We start from the raw sequence: 23,133 nt of genomic DNA on the forward strand, positions 1-23,133 counted from the left end.
CCAGAGCCGATCTCCCCGGCTGCCCCTGCCGTCAGGGAGTCGTGCGGACCCACAGGGTCCCCTTGCGGCTCCTTTTCCCCGGGCCGAGCCCCTTTCCAGGCGGCCGGGCCGCTCCCGGAGCCCGCGGCGGCCGCCCGGGCGCTGCGCGGCGCGGGGCGGTGCCGAGGCGGTGCCTGAGGCGGGCCGCGTCCCGCCCGCCGCCGCTTTACGGCGGCGCCAGTGTCGCGCCGCGCCGCCCGCACGGAGGTCACCGAGCGCGGCCGGCCCCGGTGCGCCCGGCTCGGCGCGGCTCGGCCCGGCACAGCACGGCTCCAGCATGTGGCGGGTGTTGGCTCGACGCGTGTCCCGGGCCGCGGCCGGGGCGCCCGGCCTGGTGCGGCCCCGCCGAGCGCTCGGGGCCGGGGTCGGAGCCGGGGCTGGCCCGGCCCGGCGCGGCCCGGCCTGGGGGAGCCCCGCGCCTCGGCCGCTGCTGCCGCCGCCCGCCTGGCCCCGGCTCGTCCCGCGGCGCTGCTGCAGCCTCCCGGCGCACCAGAAGGTGAGAGAGAGCACCGGAGCGCTGCCCCGGCTGTCCCCCGTGCCCCTTCCCTGCCCGTGTCCCTTCACTTTCCTGTCCCCTCCCCGTGCGGCTCAGTTTGCCCCGGGGATATCCTAAAAGTCTTTTCCATCAAGGCTGGAAAGGACCTTTAGGATAAGCAACCCAGCAGTGCTGCTGGAGCCCCCGAGACACGTCGCCCGCACGGCTCTTAGACGCCTCCGGGGATGGGGACTCCACCGCCTCCGTGGGTAAACCTATTCCAGCGCACGGCTGGGAGAATTCGGCGTTTTTTGTGCCTTTGGCACCGCTGAGCCCCAAGCGCCTGGGTGGCTGTCGGGTGGGCTCCATCACCTCTGCCCTTTATCTCAGCACCGCTGAGGGTCCCTCGGCAGACCCAGGCCAAGACCTGGCTCTCTATAAGCCTTTCTTGGTAGAATCCTAGAGTGTTAAGGGGTTGGAATGGACCTTAAAGCCATGTGCAGGGACACCTTCCACTGTCCCAGGTTGCTCCAAGCCCCATCCAGCCTGACCTTGAACGCTTCCAAGGATGGGGCAGCCTCTGCCCTCAGCTCCCGATGTGGGTTTGCCCAGGGTTCTTCCCCAGCAGCTTGGGGCAGTCCTGGGGACTCGCAGCAGATCTGTGCCCCGCATCCCAGGCTGAGCTGAGGGTTTGTCTCTGTCCTGTGTGTGGTTCCTGCTGCTGGCTTGTGACACTGCCCTGTCCCTCCCAGGTGGCACTGCCAGCGCTGTCCCCCACGATGCAGATGGGCACCATCGCGCGCTGGGAGAAGAAGGAAGGGGACAAGATCAACGAAGGGGATCTCATAGCAGAGGTACCCTGGGGACGGGGCTGGGTCGGTCTCTCATGAGCTGCACGCCTGGCCTGGGGGCTGTCCCTGGCTGAAGACAGGCTTTGGATCACAGATCCCAGGGGATGCTGGTGGGAAGGAGTGGCTGTCGGCCTCTCAGAGTTGCTTTGAGGGCAAACTGCCCTAGAGCTGCTGCCTCAGGGTGCTTTTTCCAGGACTGTGACCCTATAACAGGCTGGGAGGCTCTGGGCTCACCATTTCCTGTTCTCTCTCAAAGGTGGAGACAGACAAAGCTACAGTTGGCTTTGAGAGCCTGGAGGAATGTTACCTGGCCAAAATCCTGGTGCCAGAAGGAACGAGGGATGTTCCCATTGGGGCCATAATATGTATCACAGTAGAAAAGTATGTATTCTCCTAACCCTTGACGTGAATTTCCCCCCTCGGGGTGCCTTGAGTGAGAGACTGAGACCATCACCTGACGGGTTTTGGGGCCCTGTGTGTTCTTCTAGGCCTGAATTTATTGATGCCTTCAAAAATTACACCCTGGATTCTGCAGCAGCTGCTGCCCCCGCAGCCTCAGTGCCTCCCCCTCCAGCTGCAGCCCCCTCCCCACCACCTCAGCCTTCTCCTCAGGCCCCTGGCAGCTCTTACCCTCCTCACATGCAGGTAAGAGAGCCCTGCTCCTGTTTTAAGGCTTCTTGCACCCTTTTTCTGCTCCTGGCATTGCTACCCGTGGGGCATTTTGTCACAAAAACTTGGGGATTTATTGGGAATTTATTAACATAGATAAGCTCTGCTGATATCTCAGAGCAGAGCTGCAGTCTGTGGTGCTCTGGTGAACACAGCAGATGTGTCTGTGGGTGACTAATAATGAATTGTGTGTGTGGATACAACCTTTTTGCTTTGCTTAGCTTTTGGAGTGTATCCACTGATGGATTTGAGCACTTCGTACAGGGGTTTGCTTTGACATCCCTTTGAAAATCTGGAATATCAAACTCCATCCCATGGATAAAACATGTGGGAACTGATTTGTCTGAGATGCTACTCAAAGTCAGTAATAAAAGAAACAACGAATAGCTCCTAAATTTGTGTTTTGGCTACTAAAGTTGCTTTCTTCCCTCTGCTTGCCCCTTCTGCCTGGTTTTGCTCCACGTGTGTGTGTCGCAGTGACAAAGTGACTTGCTCCAGCCTTCCTTAGCCTGGCAGGGTGAGGGCAGTGATGATTATTTTGATTTATCCATTTCTTGCCCTCTGCTCTTGCTCGCTCTCCTGCTCAGGCCTCGCTAAAAGAAGCCAAAGCAGCCCAGAGCAGTGGGACAGCTCTGCTTGGCTGTCACAGAGCCAGGCCTAGGAGTGCATTAAAGCTGCTTCTTTAGGTTGGCATCATTTCTCAGGAGTTCAGACTGTGTTCCTGAGCCTTCTGGATGAGCAGGATGCGATTGTGTTGCGTTCTGTGCCTTCCCAGGTCACTCTCCCCGCTCTGTCACCCACCATGACAATGGGCACCGTGCAGAGGTGGGAGAAGAAGGTTGGGGAGAAGCTGAATGAGGGAGACTTGCTGGCCGAGATTGAGACAGATAAAGCCACGATAGGTGAGTCCACAGCCAAGGGGGTGAGGTGCCCTGGGAAGGGTCCTGAGCAGCCTCTGCCAGCTCCTCTGGCTGCTCAGGGAGTGATGCTGTGGGACAAGTTTTGTTAACATCTCATTCCACTGGAGAATCAAACACTGGAGCTTCTAAAAGCACTTTTATTTCCTCATCAATCCTTAGCAAGTGCATGGAGAGGTTCCCTGCTGGAAAGGATTCTCCTGCAGGACAGGGCTTCGGCTGCCAGAGTCTCCAGAGCAGCTCTTCAGCTCCTCGGTGTCGTTTGTCTCCCCTGCAGGTTTTGAAGTGCAGGAGGAAGGCTACCTGGCCAAGATCTTGGTGCCTGAAGGAACGAGAGATGTGCCCTTAGGAGCTCCTCTGTGCATCATTGTGGAGAAGGAGGCTGATATTCCAGCCTTTGCTGACTACCAGGCTGCTGCAGTCACGGACATGAAGGCACCAGCTCCTCCTCCTCCTCCTCCTCCTCCACCGGTAAGGAGAAGTCACGGGCACCACTGACCAGGCTGATCCGAGCTGTTGTTGCCAGTGTGAAGCCCTGGCTCCAGCAGGAGGGCTCTGATTTGTGAGTGCAAGGCTGATCGTGTGTTGAGAAGCGATCACTAATTTGCCCTCCGAGACCTGCAGAAGGTTTTGTTCATTCTGATCTTTTTCCCAGCTTGTTGCTTGTGCCAGTTCTGATTCCTCATCCTTGAAAATGGGGAGCATAATTTATTTTATTTGGTGTACAGCTCAGCTGACCTCCTTCCCAGCGAGGTCCTGGTTTAATTTCTGGGAGCCTTTGTGCAGATGAGTGATCATCTCTTGACTGATAATTAGACGGGCCAGTTCTCTTGCTGTGCGTTCCACTGATGGCTTGGATTCTTTGTTAAGGTGATGGCACCTCCTGCAGCAGCTGCTCCTCCTCCTCCCCAGCCTGCTGCTGCTCCTGCTCCAGCAGCCCCCACAGCGGGGCCACCCCGCAAAGGAGGAAGGGTGGTGGTCAGTCCCCTGGCAAAGAAATTGGCAGCAGAGAAAGGAATCGACCTTACCCAAGTGAAAGGTACCTTTGCTTTCCACTCCTTTGCTCTCGCTATCAGTTTTCTGTCCCTGTAGATCCATATTTTCCTGTTCTTCCTGACTGTGAATCAGGAGTTGTGTTGAAGGATTTCTCTCTGTTGAATAAAGCTGGTACCTTTAGAAGTAAAGCCATGTTGGAAATAATCAAAATCCTCTCCCATTTTCCCTTTGCCCCTTCCAGGTACTGGACCAGATGGCAGAATCACCAAAAAAGATGTGGAGTCATTTGTGCCATCAAAGGCTGCTCCAGTGAGTAGGCTGGAAATCTGTGGGAATGGCTGTTAAAGGAATGGACGGGCTCTGTGGAAGGGCAGTTCCTGCATGGAGCTGGCATTGCTGGGTTGTGTGGGCAGTGATGACTGTGAAATTTAACCTGCCACAAACACTGGTGAAGCTTTCCCCCTTTGTTTGTCCCTTTAATATTCTACTGAGGAAAAACATAGCGTGCTCCCAACCCTTCCTTTGCTTGTGAAATCTTCATGGGCTGGGATCACGCAGCCCCAGCTGGTCCAGCATTGCTGAAGAGCGGGGATCAGGAGGAAAGGCAGAGCTGGTAAACCCCAGGCTGCTGCCCAGAAGTTCTGATCCCGTGGTTTGTGTTGTCCCTGAGCTGATGGAGGTGTTTCCCTGTGTGCTCTGCAACAACCACAGCAGGGCTGGCTGAGCTGGGAGCTTCACTGCAACACGTCCCAGTGTTGTACTGCTAAATCACTCAATCCTGCTCTTAATAATCAAATACCGGGGTTACAAGGAGCCTGGTGGGTACCGGAGAGGTGGAAATAGCTGCTGCTCTTACCAAGAGGCAGCTTGGCCTCAGCACTGAGCTGCAGTTGCTGTTTGGGTGGTTTGGGAGTGACGCTGGTGTTCCCTGCAGGCTGCAGCTCCGGAGGCAGTTCCTGCAGCTGCTGCAGCAGCACCCGAGGGGACCTTCACAGACATCCCCATCAGCAACATTCGCAGGGTAAGATTTCAGTCTTTTCCAAGATCGTGGGTTTTAGCCATGAATTTTCGAGGCTGATTCGTGTTCCTGGCTCTGCACACCCCCAGGTCATTGCTCAGAGGCTGATGCAGTCCAAACAAACAATACCTCACTACTACCTGTCCATTGATGTAAACATGGGAAAAGTCCTGGTGCTAAGGAAAGAACTCAATCAGGTGAGTCCTGGCAGCTTGGCTTGGAAAAAAACCCACTCTTTTCAGTGCCTCTTGTGGGTCAGGTCTGGACTGTCTGTGACAGAATGAGATTTTCCTCGTGTCTGCTGATTCCTGACTGCCCTAAGAGGCTGTTCTGAGCTCTGCTTGGTGATTCATTATTTCAGGTGGAAAATAAAAGGATAGAAAGCTTTTTCATAGTAAGAAAGGTAAAAAATTTAGGCAGAATAAAAATTCTAAGCCAAGCTTGAGAAAAACTAAATATGAAAAAAAAAATTTCTTAAATTATGAAGAAGATACTTTCACCTTCTCAATTATCTTTGAATTTTAATGCTTGCAAGCTGCGTGATTGTTTTGTAACAATTTGTGAACTGCAGTGACCGCCCTCGTTAATTGGGGTGACGTGCAGGGGACAAACTGACACCTGGAATCTCTTTATTTGCAGGAGGTCTCAGATAAGATTAAACTTTCTGTCAATGATTTCATAATTAAAGCTTCTGCTTTGGCGTGCTTGAAGGTGCCTGAGGCAAATTCTTCATGGATGGACACAGTTATTAGGCAGTAAGTTTATGGCATGGTCAGGGCCAGAAACTTCTTTGTTCATGGCAAAATAGAAACTTCTGCTGGGATTTGAGGGAGGGGAAAAATACGATGTGAAAGTGAGAGGTTTTGTTAAAGTGATAAAGTCTTTTGAGTCTAAGGCTGATGCGCAAGGCGAAATAATTGTAGCAAATTACTGTTGATTTTGGGTTGTCTGGACTGTTTCAAACTTTGTTTTCGTTGTTAGCTCTCTTTCTGGAGTGGTTCCAGCTGCTGTGTGTGTTGCAGGAATCACGTGGTGGACGTGAGCGTGGCCGTCAGCACCCCCGCAGGGCTCATCACCCCCATCGTCTTCAACGCCCACATCAAGGGCCTGGCTGCCATCAGCAAGGACGTGGCTTCCCTGGCAGCCAAAGCCCGGGAAGGGAAGCTCCAGCCTCACGAATTCCAGGTGAGACACTCATGGTGGGGTTCAACTCCGCTGCTCTTGGCTTGTTTAAAAGGAGCAAAGGCTGTTCTCTGATGTTTGAGCCTTGAGCAGGAATCACAGATATTCTGAGCTGGGAGGGACCCACAGGGATCATGGAATCCAGCTCCTGGCCCTGCACTGACACCCCCAATTCCCACTCTGGGCATCCCTGGAGCGCTGTCCAAGCTCCCTGGGGAGCCTGGGCAAGAACCTTTCCCTGATCTCCATCCCAAATTCCCCTGGCACAGCTCCAGCCGCTCCCTGGACCCTGTCCCTTCTTCCCCTCATCAGGAAGCTGCAGACTGGGATGAGATCCTCCCTCTCCTCATATCCCCACATAAAGCAGTTTTTGTGAGTTTCACCATGGATGTGTTTGCTTTCTTCTAGGGTGGTACTTTCACAATTTCCAATTTAGGAATGTATGGGATTAAGAATTTCTCTGCCATAATCAATCCACCTCAAGCCTGCATCCTGGCAGTGGGTACCTCAGAAGAAAGGCTAGTGCCAGCTGATAATGAGAAAGGGTGAGTCTTCATCTCATCCTGAACTCAGGCTCTGAAATCGTGCCTAGTTTCCTAACACCTACGTTAGATAATCATTTTAAAAACCCTAAAATCTGTTGTTGACACAGTGCTTTCAGTGCTTGCCTAAATTTACATTTAAGGAAAACCTGAAGGATCTAATATCCCCTTGCTTGGAACTGAAGTGGTCCTTCTTCTTTGTGTGGGGCTGTCCTTGTGCTGCAAGGAAAGCTGAGCTCCCTGCCCTAAGGGGAGCACAGAGGTGTTTTTAGTGCCCGTGGGAAGTTCCTTCCTTAGATTTCCTCAGAGAAGGAACGAACATGATCTGCTCCCCAGTGCAGTTGGGGAAACCTCTGTCACCAGGCGCCAGCTGCTATTCCTGGCTCTCCAGGCGTAGCTTTCCTGCTGTGCAAGGGGCACTGCCTTGCAGAGGGGTGCGTTAACCTTTGTTTTGCTGTTTTTTCTCCCAGCTTTGACGTGGCCAGCGTGATGTCTGTCACCCTGAGCTGTGACCACCGTGTTGTGGATGGAGCAGTTGGAGCGCAGTGGCTTGCTGAGTTCAAGAATTTCCTTGAAAAGCCAGTAACCATGCTGCTATAATTTAACCATGCAAAGCAGAATTTTCCTGGGTCACACTGTTGTGTTTTAAACAAGCTATTTAGACTTTAGTGTTCAAGACTTCAAGAGAGTTCCTTTTTTTTATTTAAAATATGTATTATATTATCTGGTAATGTTATTTACCAGACTGTACAGAAAAAAAAACAAGTTTGCAAAAGTGCTTTTCAGAGCAATATTACAGCTACACTGTATTTTTATACAGTTAGTTAACTTGCAAACTCTTTCAAAACAGAGTTAAGCGTCCCAGATTAAACAAACAAACAAACAAATAAAATTATCCTGGCATTGTGCCAGCTGCTTCTAAACTCGGGTGCCCAGGGGGTGCATACCAACAGTTCCATGACCTCAGTGTTGTCAGAGATTGGAATTTCAAACATCTCTTCACAGGAGCGCAGACAAGACGGCCACAGAGAGGTACAGGGAGGAGGGGAACTCCCACACGGTCCCGTTCCTGGGGCGGGGGAGCTGCCCAGCACTGAGGGACCCAAGTGCCTGGGCACAGCGTCTCAAAGGCCAAGTGCTGCTGTTCCAAAGCCTGTTTGGAATTTGGCACTGGCCGGGACCTGCTCAGCTGCGTGATCCCTTTTGAGCACTTTAGGGTGAAAGAGCGCTGCTGTCTGTGGGGTCCCATCTGTGGGGTCCCCCAGGGATTGTGCTGTCTGCTCATGGACCCTCACTGACATCTGCTTTTCATTTTATGGAAACTGTAGCTGCTGTTCCTCTGGCTAAGTTAACCCCAGGCTCTGATGCCGTGGCAGTCACTGTTTTGCAGGATGTTCAGTGTGTGTGGGGAGCCAGTGCGGACAAATCACACACGCTGAGGATCCCACCAGGGGATGTTAATCATGTGAGGACTGGGATGTTTGGGATTTTTTCATTTCAGGCGTTCTAACATAGGAAGCTCTGACTTAAGCCACTGGAATTGCAGACCTTCCCTGGATTGTCTGTGTTGTCCAGCCTCAGTAAAGCTGCAGAATGTGCTCTCCATGTACATATTGTATGTAAGGTGCTTCTCCAGTCTGTTGGACTCGTGTCCCGTGATCCCAAGGCATTGTAGCCTGCAAGGGCTGCAGTGCTGAGCATTCTGAAATTCCAGTTTCCACATGGAAATGTTTATGTAAAAAAAGGACAACCGTGCAGTAATGACAGCATGACCAGGAGAACTAAATAAGGGGGCATAGTTGGAAAAAAAAAAAGGAAGAATTTGTTCAGGCTGATCCTGTTATTCTGTATATTGCATTAAGTACTGTCTCCTGTAAAATTCTGCATAGTTCACTAAAGATATTGAAAGAAAATACTGTGGAGATTAAATATTTTTGTGGGAACTATTTAGTGTCTGGTTGCTGTGATGCCTTGCTTAAACAAAAAAAAAAAAAAAAGTGCTTTAAGATTTTGGATTTTCCGGAATGACCTGAAATACCTTGACTCCAGACTGGCTCTAGTGAACCCATGTTCCATTAAATGTTTGGAATTGACAACTACTAAACCATGTCCCAGTGCTTTTCTCTTCAGTCGCGTGTGGCTCTCCTGCTCTGGGTCCGTGCTCTGCAGCCTTCCAGTCTCACAGTGCAACTCACCCTATTAACCTGAAATTTAATCACAGATCTCCCCAGACATTTGCTTTTTGCTGTCTGCAGCTTCCTCTCTGCACTGTTCACCCGTGGGGTTGTGTGTGTGACGAGGTGTTCCAGCATTAAATACTCGGAGAGAGCTGCTCTAGCCACGGGAATCCTGTCCTTTTATTTAACAAAAACACATCGCCACTGTGACTGCTGTCCCCTGGACCGTGCAGCGAACCATGGGGGCATTGGTGCTTCTTCACTACAGCAGCAACAACTCTAACTAAATATTCAAGTGTTCTTTGAATATTTACAGTCTTTACTCTGTTTTTTGTAAGTTTGGTGGTGCTGCTCTTCCTCCCACCTTCCTTTTCTACTTACATCTCTAAAGGCATTTGAGATATTCAACCCTCAGGAGTAAAAATTGAATTAAAAATGCCCTAAACACTACCACCACTGAAGATTTTCACTCTGGGCTTTTGTTTGTTGAGAAATCTGCCAAAACTTCAAGAAGTTTCAGTCATTTTCCCAAGTTGTGTTTCTGCAGAAGTATCTTACAATAGCTTTGCTAAATGCTGGCTAAGAATATCCACGATTAAGGAAAAAAATTAATTAAAAGGTAATTAAAACAATAAATTAAATTCTAAATAAGACAAAATTGATCAAAACTATTATTTAAAAATTTTATTAAAACCACTCCTTAAAACCGAATTTAAACCATTACTTAAAATTGAATTAAAACCAATACTTAAAATTTTATTCGCTAAGCAATCGGTTGAAACTATTAACGAGTCACATCGTTTCCAGCATCACCCAGCCGCAGTGTTTCAGGCAATCTTTACGGTCGCTTTGGGGTATTTTTTTTTTTCCCCAAAAGACGATTTCTTTAGAGCTGCCACCGGCCCATGGCGGTGTCCGAGCCACGGGGGCGCAGCGCGGGGCTGGACGCGGTGGCGAGCCCTGCGGTACCGGGGCGGTTCGGGTCCGTTTGGGTCGGTTTGGGGGCAGTTCGGGTCCGTTTAAGGGCGGTTCGGGTCCGTTTAGGGGTGGTTTGGATCTGTTTAGGGGCGGTTTTGGTCCGTTTAGGGGTGGTTTGGATCCATTTAGGGGCGGTTCGGGTCCGTTTAGGAGCGGTTCGGGCCCGTTTAGGGGCGGTTCGGGCCCGTTTAGGGGCGGTTCGGGTCCCTTTCCGCCGCCCGCACCCCGCGGCCCTCACGGCCCTGGCGGCCATGGCGGCGCGGTTGCCCTGGAGACGGCGCCGGAAGCGGCGCGCGCGGCCCCGCGCGTTTCCGCGTCCCCCGCCCGGCCCGGCCCGGCCCCGCCGCCGCTGCGAGCACGGCCGGCACCGGCACCGGCACCGGCACCGCCGCAAACAAACACAAACAGCCACCGCCACCGCCACCGCGCCCGCACCATGTCCCGCGTGCCCGTGGGGAAGGTGCTGCTGCGCAACGTCATCCGCCACACCGGAGCGCACAACAAGGTGAGGCCCGGGCCGCCCGCGCCCGGCGGGGCCTGCGGGGCCGAACGGGGCGGCCCGGGCTGCGGGGCCATCGTGAGCGTGCGGGGACGAACGGGCTGCGGCGACATGACGGTGTGCAGGGACATCCCGGGCTGCGGGGACAGGCCGGTCGGGTCCCGATACGTCCCAGGCTGCCGGGACATCCCGGTGATGGTCCCGGTACATCCCGGGCTGGGAGAACATCCCGGTGATGGTCCCGGTACATCCCAGGCTGGGAGAACATCCCGGTGATGGTCCCGGTACATCCCAGGCTAGGAGAACATCCCGGTGATGGTCCTGGTACATCCCAGGCTGGGAGAACATCCCGGTGATGGTCCCGGTACATCCCAGGCTGCCGGGACATCCCGGTGATGGTCCCGGTACATCCCAGGCTGGGAGGACATCCCGGTGATGGTCCCGGTACATCCCAGGCTGCCGGGACATCCCGGTGATGGTCCCGGTACATCCCAGGCTGCTGGGAGAACATCCCGGTGATGATCCCGGTACATCCCAGGCTGCCGGGACATCCCGGTGATGGTCCCGGTACATCCCAGGCTGGGAGGACATCCCGGTGATGATCCCGGTACATCCCAGGCTGCCGGGACATCCCGGTGATGGTCCCGGTACATCCCAGGCTGGGAGAACATCCCGCTGATGGTCCCGGTACATCCCAGGCTGGGAGAACATCCCGGTGATGGTCCCGGTACATCCCAGGCTGCCGGGACATCCCGGTGATGGTCCCGGTACATCCCAGGCTGGGAGAACATCCCGGTGATGGTCCCGGTACATCCCAGGCTAGGAGAACATCCCGCTGATGATCCCGGTACATCCCAGGCTGCCGGGACATCCCGGTGATGGTCCCGGTACATCCCAGGCTGCCGGGACATCCCGGTGGTGCCAGCCGGTGATGCGGGAAGATCGCGGAGGTGCGGGGCAGGCTTCGTGCCCCGCTGCTGATACTGCAGGGGAGAGCGGGAGCGTTTGGCAGAAATAAAAGGAGTTTGGTAAATCGGCCGCTTCCTCACGGTCGCTTTAGGTTTTCCCCGAGTTTCAGTTTCACTCCATTTCTCTTGAGAACTCACCCCGGGGGTGAGGGAATATGACTGTATTTACTTAAAAAGTAGCAAATCTTTAATAGGTTTTATTTGTTGCAGAATGTATGTGCTTTTAATTGCATGAAACACTTTGAACTTTGTGCACACAGGCAGGATTTTAGTGCAAGATTAAGCAACTCCATTAAGTTTAGCAAACTCATGAATCATAATTCGGCAGGTCTAACCACCATCAGGAAGTTCTCTTTTGGAGACAGATGTGTGTAAATAATTCTGTGTTTGGGGATGATAGGAAAGGTGGCTGTGAGTTTTCCGACCAGGAGTGTTGAGGTTGGAGCTCACGTGCTGCACGACTGCGAATTTTCCCTGATGTTAAAGTCGTTTCCCTTTCTGTGACTTTCAGCTCCAGGAAGAGACAGAAATGTGGAAAATAAGGGAGTGGGAGAAGCAGACAGAGGAGACTTACTGGAAAAGGCAGAGCAGGATGCTGTCAGACACCTCCAGGTGAGATGCACCACCAAAATATTTATTTTCTCCTTAATGCCTCCCTGGAAAGAGGTCATGCCTCTGCTTTAGCCTGACCGTTGATGTGCTTATTGAGATGTGACATGTTTGAGGTCCCAGGAGGAGGAGGTGGGCTCTGGGGAGCTCTGGGGTGGGTGAGTGGGAGGTGTTTCCCCCCCTGAAGAGCTCTTCCCTCCGCAGCAGCCGCATGCGCAGCGACGGCTTCGATGAGGAGGGGCACAGGGCAGACTGGAGATCCAGGAACCCACAGCTCCTCGACCTGGTGGAAGATGATCTCCTCAGGGCCAGATCCTGGAATAAAAAGCTGTATGAATGCGAGGCCAACATGCCTGACAGGTCTGTGGTTGTAATTAAAACGTCTTTTTGGAGCCCTGTATCAAAAAATGACACATTTCTGTTCGGTGTGTGCTGTGATGAAATAGAGCTCGAGCTCATTTTGAGAATGAATAACATGTACAGATTTCTGCCATGTCACAGAATAACCAACTTGAACTCATCGGTGGAGTTTCTAAGCCACGCTAATCAGCAAAATCCCAGCCCTAAGCTTAATATTTATTACTCTGCCCAATAAGCTTAAAAAAAATCTTAAGAAACACAAGTCCAAGGTTGTTTTAAAGAAATCTGAGTTGAGGTGTGAGAACATAAGATGTATTTAAATAGCACCAACCAAATCAGTCCTAATTCCTTCTTCCCTGTCTGAACTCAGATTCATTCCGTGGCTCTGCCTTTTCAGAATTGCATTTTTGTCCTCAAACACATTGTCTGTTTCTAATGGATGGTTCTGCTCTCTTACAGGTGGGGCCACAGTGGATATAAAGAGTTGTACCCTGAAGAATTTGACACAGACAGGTAAGGCAGACACCCTCACTGATGGACCCAGAATCTGCCTTCTGCAGGGAATTTTACAAACTGAGCTTTAAATTTTGAATAGAGATCAGCCTTGAATACAAAGCCTTACTGTTAAAAACCTCAAATCCATTAATGTGGTGTGAATCTTAGGAGAAACTTTTGTAATAATTAAGATATACAGGTTAAGTTGATGTTACCAAAATCTGAGTCTGGGAGGTAAATAAATTCTTGCAGTATCCTGGAGAGTGGAAAAACAAGATTTTAAGAGAGAATTAATTATTTTTAACCTACACCCAGCGGAATCATCAATATTTTTCAGGCTTACAGATTGGATATAAATGAGTTTCATCACTCAGTGGCTTTCAGTTCACCTCCTCCTGTTTTTTTTTTGCAGCGATCAGCAGGAAGGAGATGAGCAAAATGCTGTCAATGGGAAGAAGAGGTCCCACCTGGGGAAGCAAACAGCCCGCGAGTCCCACAAAAGAAAAAAAAACAAGAAATCCCACAAGAAGAAGCAAAAAAAGCACTCGCACAAAAAGAGGAAGAAAAAGAAAAAGGAGCAGGGGAGAACATCCACAGATTCCTCCCGGGGGGATAGCGAGGGCTCGGGAGAGGAGACTCCAAGCACCCGGAAAGGAAAACACAAGCGCAAGAAAAAACCCAGGAAAGTGCCTGCCAAGGAACCTACCTCTTCTTCTGGGCAGGAGAGTGACTTTTCCCAGGCAAGCAGCTCCAGCACCAGCAGCTCTGAGGACACTGAATCCGAGGGCAGAAAGGAGAAACGGCCCCCGAGGAAGAGGAAGAAGCGCCACAACTCTGTGGCGGAGAGGCCGAGTGAAGTGCCCGAGAAGAGGAGCAAGAGGAAGAACTGGAAGGTGGCGGGGGATGAGAAATCTGAGGACAGCTCTGATGAGGACTGAGGGGTCTGGGTGCAGCTCAGAGCAGGAGGGGAGGACAGAGGCAGGTCTTTGTCACTCAGCGCTGCTCCAACACCGTGGTTTACACACAGCCTGCCGGCCCACAGGGAGCCTGGGCAGCCTGGGACTCCAGGCAGCAGTGCAGGACAGCACCCACCTGGCCCACAGCTGGGCTCAACCTGCCAGCCTCAGATTCTTTGGCTGCGATCAGGTTGTTGTTTTTGTTAAATTAAGTTTGAAACTCATTGCTCTTTTGGCTCACCAAAACAATGGCCAGTAGGAGAGAGGACAGGCTGATAAATCAAGCTGATAACAGAGGAAATGTCACTGTAACCCCCACGGCAGTTTTGTCTTCCCATCCTCCACCAAAAGCAGAGCAGTGGGGGCATGCACAGGGTCAGCTGGACACAGGGAGGAGCTGAGGGAATATTCCCATTCCAGCTGAAGGTGCAGTGACTTCTCCTCTAATGGTGAAAAAAGCCACCAGTTGATTTGCTTGGTTTAGATTCATGTCCAGAGCTGTGGGCTGGCCACCGTGTCTACCTTCCTTCCTTCTCTGTGGGGATGCTGACACCGTTTGCGCTGACAGAGAGGCCTTGGTGGGTGTTGTGTCCTGTCTCTGCTCCGCCCAGTGTGTTACTGGAGAAACTGGTACCAGGCCGTTCTCCCTGCAGCAAACAGCCAAGCCTTTTAATAAAATAAATAAATCCAGATGTGTTTGATGCTTTTGTCATCCTTCTGGAGCAAAGCCCGGGGACAGAGCACAGGCTTGGGAGCCTGGGTGGTGCCTGTGTTCTCCTTGTGCTGTTTGCTTCTGCTTGGCCACACTTGCAGATGAAATCAGGGCACTGGGGAAGTGTGTGGGGTGATTGTTGTGTCCCGGACAAACACAAAACAATGTCAGCAGCCCTAGATCCTCACTCCAAGCCCCGATTGCTGTTCCTTTTTTCCCTTCAAATGGAAAGAAAAGCAGGATGTTCACGGAGGTGTTCATGCTGTGTACTAAGGTGTTTCAGTAGTGGACGCAGAGGCGAGGAGCACCTGGCTCTGCTGCGGGTGTTGAGGAGTTAAAGACAGAATTACAGAGTGCTTTGGGCTGGAAGGGAATTTAGAGATATTCCAGTTCCATGAGCACAGCACCTTCCACCAGGTCGCTCCAACCTGGCCTTGGGCACTTCCAGGGACGGGGCAGCCACAGCTTCTCCGGGCAGCCGTGGCAGGTCCTGCCCACCCCGGCAGGGGAGGATTCCGTCCCCAGATCCCATCTACCGCCGCCTCTGGCAGTTTCCCGCAGGAGGAAGCGGAAGCTCGGGCGGTGTTTCCGTGTCCGGGCGCGGTGCCCTTGGAGCGGACATGGCGCTGGCGCTGCTGCGGGCACGGCCCCGCGGGGCTGCCCTGGGTCAGTGAGGCTGCGGGGCGGGCACGGACCGGGACCCCGGGGGTGCGGGACCCCGGAGAGTGCGGGACCCCGGGGGTGCGGGACCCTCGGAGAGTGCGGGATCTCCGGAGGGTGCGGGACCCCGGGGGTGCGGGACCCTCGGATGGTGCGGGATCTCCGGAGGGTGCGGGACCCCGGGAGGTGCGGGATCTCCGGAGGGTGCGGGACCCCGGGAGGTGCGGGACCCCGGAGGGTGCGGGACCCCGGGAGGTGCGGGATCTCCGGAGGGTGCGGGTCCCTGCTGGCTCCGGGCCCCCAGTGGCTCCGGGACCCCGGTGGCTGCGGAATCCCCGGAGGGTGAGGGATCTCTGGTGGCTGCGGCACCCCGGTGGCTGCGGCACCCCGGTGGCTCCGGGACCCCGGTGGCTCCGGGACCCCGGTGGCTGCGGGACCCCGGTAGCTCCGGGACCCCGGTAGCTCCGGCACCCCGGTGGCTGCGGGACCCCGGTGGCTGCGGGACCCCGGCGGCTCCGGGACCTCGGTGGCTGTGGGACCCCGGTGGCTCTGGGACCCCGGTGGCTGCGGGACCCCGGTAGCTCCGGGACCCCGGTAGCTCCGGCACCCCGGTGGCTGCGGGACCCCGGTGGCTCCGGGACCCCGGCGGCTCCGGGACCCCCGCGCTGAGCCGCTCCCCGTTGTCCCCGCAGCTCTCCTGGGCTCGGCCCTGCTCCGCCGCCCCGCCGCGCTCGGTGCCGCCGCCGCCCGCTGCGCTCCGGCCCGCGACAGCCACGGCCCGCCCCGCCAGGGACACGGTACGGCCTGTCTCTGCCTGTCTGTCTGTCTGTCCGTCTGTCTGTCTGTGTGCGAGGGTCTCGTTTTCCCGGGATCAGGACCGCTTTTCCCATCCCCGGAGCTGCTGGATGGAGCTCCGAGCAGCCAGGTCTAGCACAAGGCATCCCGCCCGTGGCAGGCGTTGGAATTAGATGATCCTTAAGGTCTATTCCAGCTTCTGAATATTCTGATTCTGTCAAGAATGAGTTGTAAAGGAACCACATTTTGGCTCGGGTCCTCCAAGGGACCAACAACGATGCAGGGATGAAGGACAGAGGTGATGGGGGTGGTACTCGATGGCCATACAGGGACTCAAAACCAAGATGAGCTTTCAGGTCCCTCCCATCCCAAACCAGGCTGAGTCTGTAATTTTTTTGGGCCACTTAGGAGATTTTAAGTTGCAGCTGTAACAAAGAACAGAAGAGATTTACAGTTGGTGCAGTGGTTTTCTTGGTGTCTTGTTGGGTGTTGTAGGGTTACAGGTGTTACCAGCAAAGGAAAAAAATAATCCTAAATACCCGCTGATTTACAGGAAAAGTTGTGAAATGCTGAGCACTGTTAGATGGGGCAGTAGCTGTGCAGAGGTGTTATTTGTGGTAAATAATGGTGCTGTCGTGGTGCCTCAGGCTGTGAGGAGTGTGTGTACCCTCACCTTCAGCAGCAGTCACCAGTTAACAGCTCTTCAGTTTGCACTTTGCCCAAGTCCAAACTTCAGATCTTTTGCTTTCCTCATCTTGTCAGTTTCTAAATTGCTTTTCTCCTTGCTAAAGGAGAAACAAACAAGGAAAACGTTTGCATTTTGACTTAGGTGGATGGATGGTATCTGCATGTTAGTTGAGCGATTTGGGGGTGCTGCACTGGTAATTTCTCAGAGTCAATTCTCGATGCTTTCAGCCTGGGCCGATGCTCCCGTTGCGTTTCCAAGTACTGCTCATGCTGGCTTTGCAGACGCTCCAGATTCCAAAGCCATCCCTTCATCCCTTGGCAGAGGGGCTCTTCCCTGAGGTTGTTTCTCCTTGCAGGCAGTTCCAAGGCTGCATCTTTGCACTGGACAGGGGAGCGAGCGGTCAGTGTGCTGCTGCTGGGGCTGCTCCCTGCAGCCTACCTGTGCCCCGGACCCGCCGTGGACTATTCCCTGGCTGCAGCCCTCACCCTGCACGGCCACTGGTAAGCACAGCAGGGCTCGACTCAAGCTCGACACCGAGCAAAGAAGGCTTGGTGGCTCCAGACCTCAACCTGGTCCAGTGTAAAACACCTGCGAAAAGTCCTTGGTCTCCAAGTTCTGCGGCAATCGTGACCTTTGGCACGTACTTTGCTCTTCCTTTCTCACGCTGTTCTCTCAGTCAGAAAAGGAATCCATAAAAATTTTCTGATATCTTAACCTTAGGAGCACTTCCTTGCCCCTGAAAGTGTAGAATCCTGTGGAAGAACCAGTGTTGTGTGAACAGAGGGAACAGAAAGAGGACGGATCTGTATGAAAATAACATAAAAATATTCTGCCTCTAAAGCCCTGTGCGCTGGCTTTGTGGTGATGAGGTTCTGCGTAACAAAGAGCTCACAGCAAATATTCCACTGAGGAGACCTGGATGATTATTTCCTTTATTCCTGGATGGATGTTTGCTCGGTGTAGTTCTGATTAGGAGTGGATCCAGCTATGTGGTTGGCCGGACTGGCAGCATCCGCCTTCCTGAGGTGATCCTGGTTTGGGAGTTCCTTGCCACAAGGATAAAAGCAGATTTTTATGATACTTTAGGGGTGGCAGGTTGTCTTAAGCCTCAGTTTTGCTCTTTGTTGGAATTTGTGCCAGGGATTCTTGCGCTTTCCTTGCTCTGAGCGGAAGCTTTTTCCCAAAACAAGCATCCTGCGTCTCGTGCTGCTGGATAGTTCAAATCTGGACAGGAGCTCACTTTCAGATGTAGAAAAAAACCTGAAAATTTGCTAATTTCTTTGGTTGCCACTCTTCTAATCTAAATGCATACCCAGGAGTCTTCTGTGTCTTTGTGACAATGGCCAGTCCCAGATATTTCCTTGGTTTTCCTCTTTTCCAGTCCTTGGAAGTCACCTAAGAAGGCAAATTCCAAGGATTCTGTTGTCTGGAGAGCTGTGGTCAGCGCTTGGTTTCCTCAAGAAAACTCGGAGCCAGTCTGTGTACTTTCAGTAGAAGCTGTGGAATGTTTTGTATTGGTTTTGAAGCAGATTGCCCCTTTTTCTGAGTGGGAACTGAGCATTCTTCAGGAAGGGCTGATGGCAGCAGGGGAGGGCAAAAAAAAAAAAGAAAATTGGTAGAATGGGGACGCAAAGTTGGTGGATTTCAGTGAGTGAACTTTGCTGATCTGAGCTTTTCTCTCTTGTTCAGGGGTCTGGGCCAGGTAATCACTGATTATGTGCATGGCGATGTCCCCATTAAAGTGGCCAACACGGGGCTGTACATCCTGTCTGCCCTGACCTTCGCTGGCCTCTGCCACTTCAACTACCACGACGTGGGCATCTGCAAGGCCGTGGCCATGCTCTGGAGCCTCTGAGGAGCCCTGGCACACACGATTGTCCTCTGCTGCCTCTGCTTCATCAGCTTGTGAGCAACATCCTGCGCGACAAAGGAGCGGCCGAGGGTCCCCAGTGAGCCTGCAGGGGGCTCAGAGCTAGTTTAGGATATAGAGAGAGAAAAAAAAAAAAAATTACAGATTTAAAAACAGATTTGACTGGAGAATGTCCAGTGAGAGTGAGTGGATTCGAGCTGCGCTGTAAATTGGGATGAAATCATTTCGTCAGTGGCAGACGTGCATAGCTAAAGGGAACTCTCCTTGTAATACCAGCTTTAATGAGTGTTTTTCTAACTGTTGGTTGGTTTCCTGTTCTGTAAAGTGAGCTTGGCTTGTGGAAAACCGAGCTGCTTCTTCTGACATCAGTGTGTAAGGCAGACCCTGTAACTCTGCGGACCCTGGGAGTTGATGTAGAAAAGGGAATACTTTTTTTCTTAATCCATTCAATAAAGAATTTGCAGAAATTCTGTGTGCGCTTCTGAACCATTTTTACTGCTTTCGGGTTGCCTAAAATGTTTTCTCTGCAGATAGGTCTGCTCTGCCTTACTTCATAAAACAAAGAGTATTTGCATGAATTCATACTTAGAGGTGACTTAGACTTGACTTAATGCAAGAATAAATAGCGAATACTAGAATAAATAACGTCCCTTAGAAAATACAGCAAGGATTGACGTAGGATAAAAATACTTTTGCAGATTGACTTTAGGAACATTCGGCTTTCGAGGTTTTTATGTTCACCTGCAACACTTCTTTGAGGTTTATTTTCTAAATGCTCTGCACCGAAAAGCCCAGGAAGAGGCTGAGGGAATCTTCTGGTCTTTAAGGGATTTTTTAGAGGGGAACTGAGATTATGGTTTTTAACTTTCTGCTTCATCCTGTCTGACTTTCACAGGGCTAAGGAGTGGAAAACTCTTTCCACATTCTCATGGTACTTTTGTGGCCCTATTAATAGTGAGAGGAAGAGAATTTGTGTTACCATCAGTGATTATGCAACGAACAGAACGATCAAGTCGCTGTTGGGATTCCGCAAGACTTTCTGATTTTTTTTTTTTTTTTCAAATATGGATTGGAAATGATTAACAAAAGCAGGTAGCTGGCCAATTTTTTGTTAGTATTGCATTCCGAACAGAGCTGTGGTCGGGTTAAAACACCAACAATTGTTATTTTGTCCCAGGGAGGGGGAGGGTGCAGAGGGTGAGTCATGGGTAAATCCCTCTGGGCAAGCTGAGGGTTTCTCATGGAAAGTGAGATTTCCTCACACAAGATACAGCTGGATGTGGTGTTAAAGGTGGTTGGGTAAGAAATTCGTTATCTGAGAGTTTTGGGAATGTAAAAATCCAAACCTAATTCAAAAGCTGTTTGGACAACAGGCATTAAAGGTTTTAGGGATCAAATTTTACAGGACAATATAGGCATGCACATTCTTGTTTCTTCAGGGTGTGATTCTCTTCTGTCAGACTGGAAAACATCCTCCTGCTTCTTGCCAAGGACTTGCATTTATTTTTTTAATAAGTACCGAGAGCAGTTAAAACACAAAACTGATTTGGACTAAGAAAGGCTAAAGTTTCTTTTATTAAAAAAACCCAAACTGTATTTTAAAACTGCTGAAGTGTTACATCATAAGTTGTGATTTTCATTCTGACTGAAATTAGATAAACTCATCTTCATGGTTTCATCCACTTCATCTTTCGACTGTTTCTTTAGGATTAATTTCCTCAGGTAGCCTTCTTCCTCAAAGGCCAAGAACATTCCCTGTTCCATTGAGTATTCAAACTTAAACGCTTTGGAGGAGCAAGGTGTAAACGTCTTTTTGAAAAAGATGATGTTGCTTTCACCAGGAATTTCTTTGGGAACTTCTCCTTCCTGAGGAAGGAAAAAGGGAGCAGGTTAATCCCAGCACAAGGCCTGACCAGTTTTATTCCAGCTCCGAGGCGTTAATCCTGCCTGCTGGATTTCTACAGAGGAGGAGAGGGAAGCAGACCCTTACCCTGAATCGAACGATCATTTCTCCACACTCCCTCTCACAGCACATGTAATAACTCTTGTCTTCCACTTGGACGCTGAAGGCCACGGGCATCCCTGCTAAGGGCGTGGTGGTTTTGTAGCAGTGAATGCTGAAATGCATCCCTTCGCCTGGAAATGAACGGGTTATTATTGATCACCTGCTCAAGGGCAGCTGCACCAACTGAATTCACTGATGTTTCGCCACTCCCCTGGCGACTCTGGCTGTCTTGCCGGGACATTTTTCCTGACAGAAGAGCCAGGAGTTGATTTTTTATGGCTTCTGGTTGCGCTTTGTGCAATCAGCCAATAACCAGGGTGCACCAAAGCAGCTGAGGTCACCAGGCAGGGTGGGGAGGGGCTCGGACCCTTTTGTGTGCATGCAGAAAGTGAGACTGGCACGTGGAAGTGGCTGTCTGTAAATCAGAGCTGGATATAGGTGATCCAGAAATAAATACGCTCAGTAAATAGAGTTGTGAATAAATTGCTGAAGCACCCCAAAAAGTCAAAGCCAAAAGTGTAAGTTCGTAGTTAATATTATCAGAAGTAAGACCTTTTAGTGCCAATACACTGTTTGAATTTTAAAATGATTTTTTACAATCCAGCATGAAAAAAAAAGGGGGGGGGTGGGGGGGGGAAATAAGAATTTTGTGATCAGAGCCAAGCAAAAATATTAGCAGCCCTTTTTCTGCAGGTGACATCCTGCAGGCTTTGGTTTGACCCAGAAATCTCGTCCGTCACTAATGCCCAAGACACAACATTTCACTCTCAGCTTAGATTTATTCTCCCAAATGAAGTTTTAAGCCATTATTCTCAGTCCCATCATTGAGTGGACGATTCCAAAGGTCAAAGCCACCTCCAGGACAAAGCAGAGGAGCAGGGGTGATGGTTTCTGTTTGGAAATTACCAGATTGCATCTCCTGGTCTGTCACGTCCTCAAAGGCTGCCACGTTCAGGTCTGGGCGCACCACGAGCAGCTGGCTGTTCACGTTCCTCAGCACTCGGTGCAGAGTCTTCTCCTTGCAGAGGGCATCACACTCCAGCTCTGCAGGAGCAATAAAGCAAAAGTCTTCATGTTTGAGCTGCTGTCTCCTCAGAACTTGACAGTTTAATCCCGGCATTACGGATGTCGTGTGAAAGGAGTTCTTAGAAGGGCATCAAACAAAATGAAGGCCGCATCATCTCTTAGACCTCTGCTTGAAGCAGATTTCCCGGAATACAGGAATTTATTTAGATAAGCAAGAAAAGCTGCTGTGTTTGTTAAGGAGAACTCAGAAGCGTTAGTTCTCTTTTGCCCAATAATTAAGGTGCATTGAAAGGTGCTGCCAAGGAAGCCACTACCCAGTGTCTTACGAGGAATTAAAGCAACATCAGCATCAGGAGCAGTGAGTTGTAGCTCTGGGGTTTTTTTTTTTGCAGCCACTCTCAGTTTGAAACTTGTCCCCTCTGAATTAGTAATTGTGAAATGAGTAACAAAATCATAAAAGATGAGTTCTCAGCTTACCATCGTCGTCTTGGTTCCAAGCCAGCCGTGAAAAAGAGGAAAGAAAAACAACATTAAGCTCTGCCCCCACAAAAGGAGTCACTTTGAGCCCTGGCAGCCACCTACGTGTCCCCACAGCCAGCCCAGTGCCACCAAGGCTGAGCTGCTGTCACTACAGACGGGGTTTATCTGTGAGCAAAACAATCGAAAACCCAGTCATCTGAGCGCTGGAGTCACCACCAAACCAGAGGTATGCAAAATGCTTTCTTAGGGTTATTTGAGGGCGAGAAGGTCACTCTAAGCCTAAAGCTGAGGAATAATTGCATGCAAATGTTGTGTTTTATCGGCGCCTTTAAGTGAACAAAAGGACAAGAAGAACTCATTGCAAATCGCTTTGAAAGAAGAAACTGTTTTGTAACTGACTTTTTTTCCTTAAGATCGGAAATGACTCACTCACTCCAAGTCCACCCCGCAGTATTCCAACACTTTTGAGTGTCCTTCAGAATTATGCATATAAGCAACAAATGTTCCTCCCCTGAACCAGATGCTTGGCTAACAACACTTCAAAAACTGAAGCTTACAGGAAAGTTATGTGCAATCAGACCGACACAGGGATTGTGTTAAATCAGTATTCAAACAGAAAAGGTAATTAAATGCTCTAATTACCGTCAAAATAGAGGCAGAAATTTTTTCCGAGTTCTACTGGATACATGAGGATCTCTTCAGCACTCATCTTCACCCTGCCACAGCACAGGGAGAGGAATCAGAGTTAAGCTCGATGCTTCTCACCCCATAAGGGGGTAAAAGTTAAGTCTGCACTGATTGCTCTTACCATGTTCCCTCTAGAAAAGCAGGAGCTTCCAAAATACCCAAAAGTCAGAACCCGTTCTGACTGCCCCTAGAAAGGTCATCCTTTGCACTAAAGATATTAAATGTCTTAAAACCAGGTGAACGATGGGGAGCTTTGGCTCCTGCACTGGGATTTTATTGTGCAATCAAAATACCCAGCTCACTCCTGAGCTTGTTCAGCAGTTGAAAATAACTTTTTATCCAAAAAGTGAGCAATATCAGTGTAAGTAAACACGCACACCCAGACGGATTAGGGTGGGGCGTCACCATGATTTTTTGTCCCTCTAGTGAAGCGCTTTGAGAAATGTACTTGAGAGTGATTTTTTTTTTTTCCTCTTTGT

At 51.1% G+C, this 23,133-nt stretch overlaps 4 protein-coding genes across 4 annotated transcripts; 3 read left to right on the forward strand and 1 right to left on the reverse strand.

Moving 5' to 3' along the window:
- The first annotated feature begins 449 nt into the window (after nucleotides 1–449).
- Nucleotides 450–9,026, forward strand: DLAT (dihydrolipoamide S-acetyltransferase). Its single transcript, XM_040085105.2, has 14 exons — nucleotides 450–535; nucleotides 1,267–1,368; nucleotides 1,622–1,746; nucleotides 1,854–2,010; nucleotides 2,810–2,936; nucleotides 3,229–3,422; nucleotides 3,822–3,990; nucleotides 4,189–4,256; nucleotides 4,882–4,968; nucleotides 5,055–5,162; nucleotides 5,605–5,720; nucleotides 5,988–6,150; nucleotides 6,556–6,692; nucleotides 7,160–9,026. Exons 2-14 carry the CDS (start codon nucleotides 1,294–1,296, stop codon nucleotides 7,287–7,289), a joined length of 1,656 nt encoding a protein of 551 aa, XP_039941039.1. The 5' UTR covers nucleotides 450–535; nucleotides 1,267–1,293; the 3' UTR covers nucleotides 7,290–9,026.
- Nucleotides 9,027–10,191: 1,165 nt separating this feature from the next.
- On the forward strand, nucleotides 10,192–14,421 carry NKAPD1 (NKAP domain containing 1). The gene is made up of 5 exons (XM_040085055.2): nucleotides 10,192–10,349; nucleotides 11,823–11,923; nucleotides 12,125–12,280; nucleotides 12,740–12,793; nucleotides 13,188–14,421. Exons 1-5 carry the CDS (start codon nucleotides 10,281–10,283, stop codon nucleotides 13,711–13,713), a joined length of 906 nt encoding a protein of 301 aa, XP_039940989.1. The 5' UTR covers nucleotides 10,192–10,280; the 3' UTR covers nucleotides 13,714–14,421.
- A 608-nt stretch (nucleotides 14,422–15,029) lies between these two features.
- Nucleotides 15,030–18,923, forward strand: SDHD (succinate dehydrogenase complex subunit D). The gene is made up of 4 exons (XM_040085192.2): nucleotides 15,030–15,109; nucleotides 15,796–15,900; nucleotides 16,942–17,086; nucleotides 18,276–18,923. Exons 1-4 carry the CDS (start codon nucleotides 15,064–15,066, stop codon nucleotides 18,439–18,441), a joined length of 462 nt encoding a protein of 153 aa, XP_039941126.1. The 5' UTR covers nucleotides 15,030–15,063; the 3' UTR covers nucleotides 18,442–18,923.
- A 1,144-nt stretch (nucleotides 18,924–20,067) lies between these two features.
- Nucleotides 20,068–22,679, reverse strand: IL18 (interleukin 18). Its single transcript, XM_040085191.2, has 5 exons — nucleotides 22,610–22,679; nucleotides 21,965–21,973; nucleotides 21,368–21,505; nucleotides 20,447–20,592; nucleotides 20,068–20,322 (listed from the first exon to the last, which is right to left on the reverse strand). Exons 1-5 carry the CDS (start codon nucleotides 22,674–22,676, stop codon nucleotides 20,077–20,079), a joined length of 606 nt encoding a protein of 201 aa, XP_039941125.1. The 5' UTR covers nucleotides 22,677–22,679; the 3' UTR covers nucleotides 20,068–20,076.
- Nucleotides 22,680–23,133: the final 454 nt, after the last annotated feature.

This window comes from Hirundo rustica, chromosome 23, assembly GCF_015227805.2.
Source record: "Hirundo rustica isolate bHirRus1 chromosome 23, bHirRus1.pri.v3, whole genome shotgun sequence".
NCBI lineage: Eukaryota > Metazoa > Chordata > Aves > Passeriformes > Hirundinidae > Hirundo > Hirundo rustica.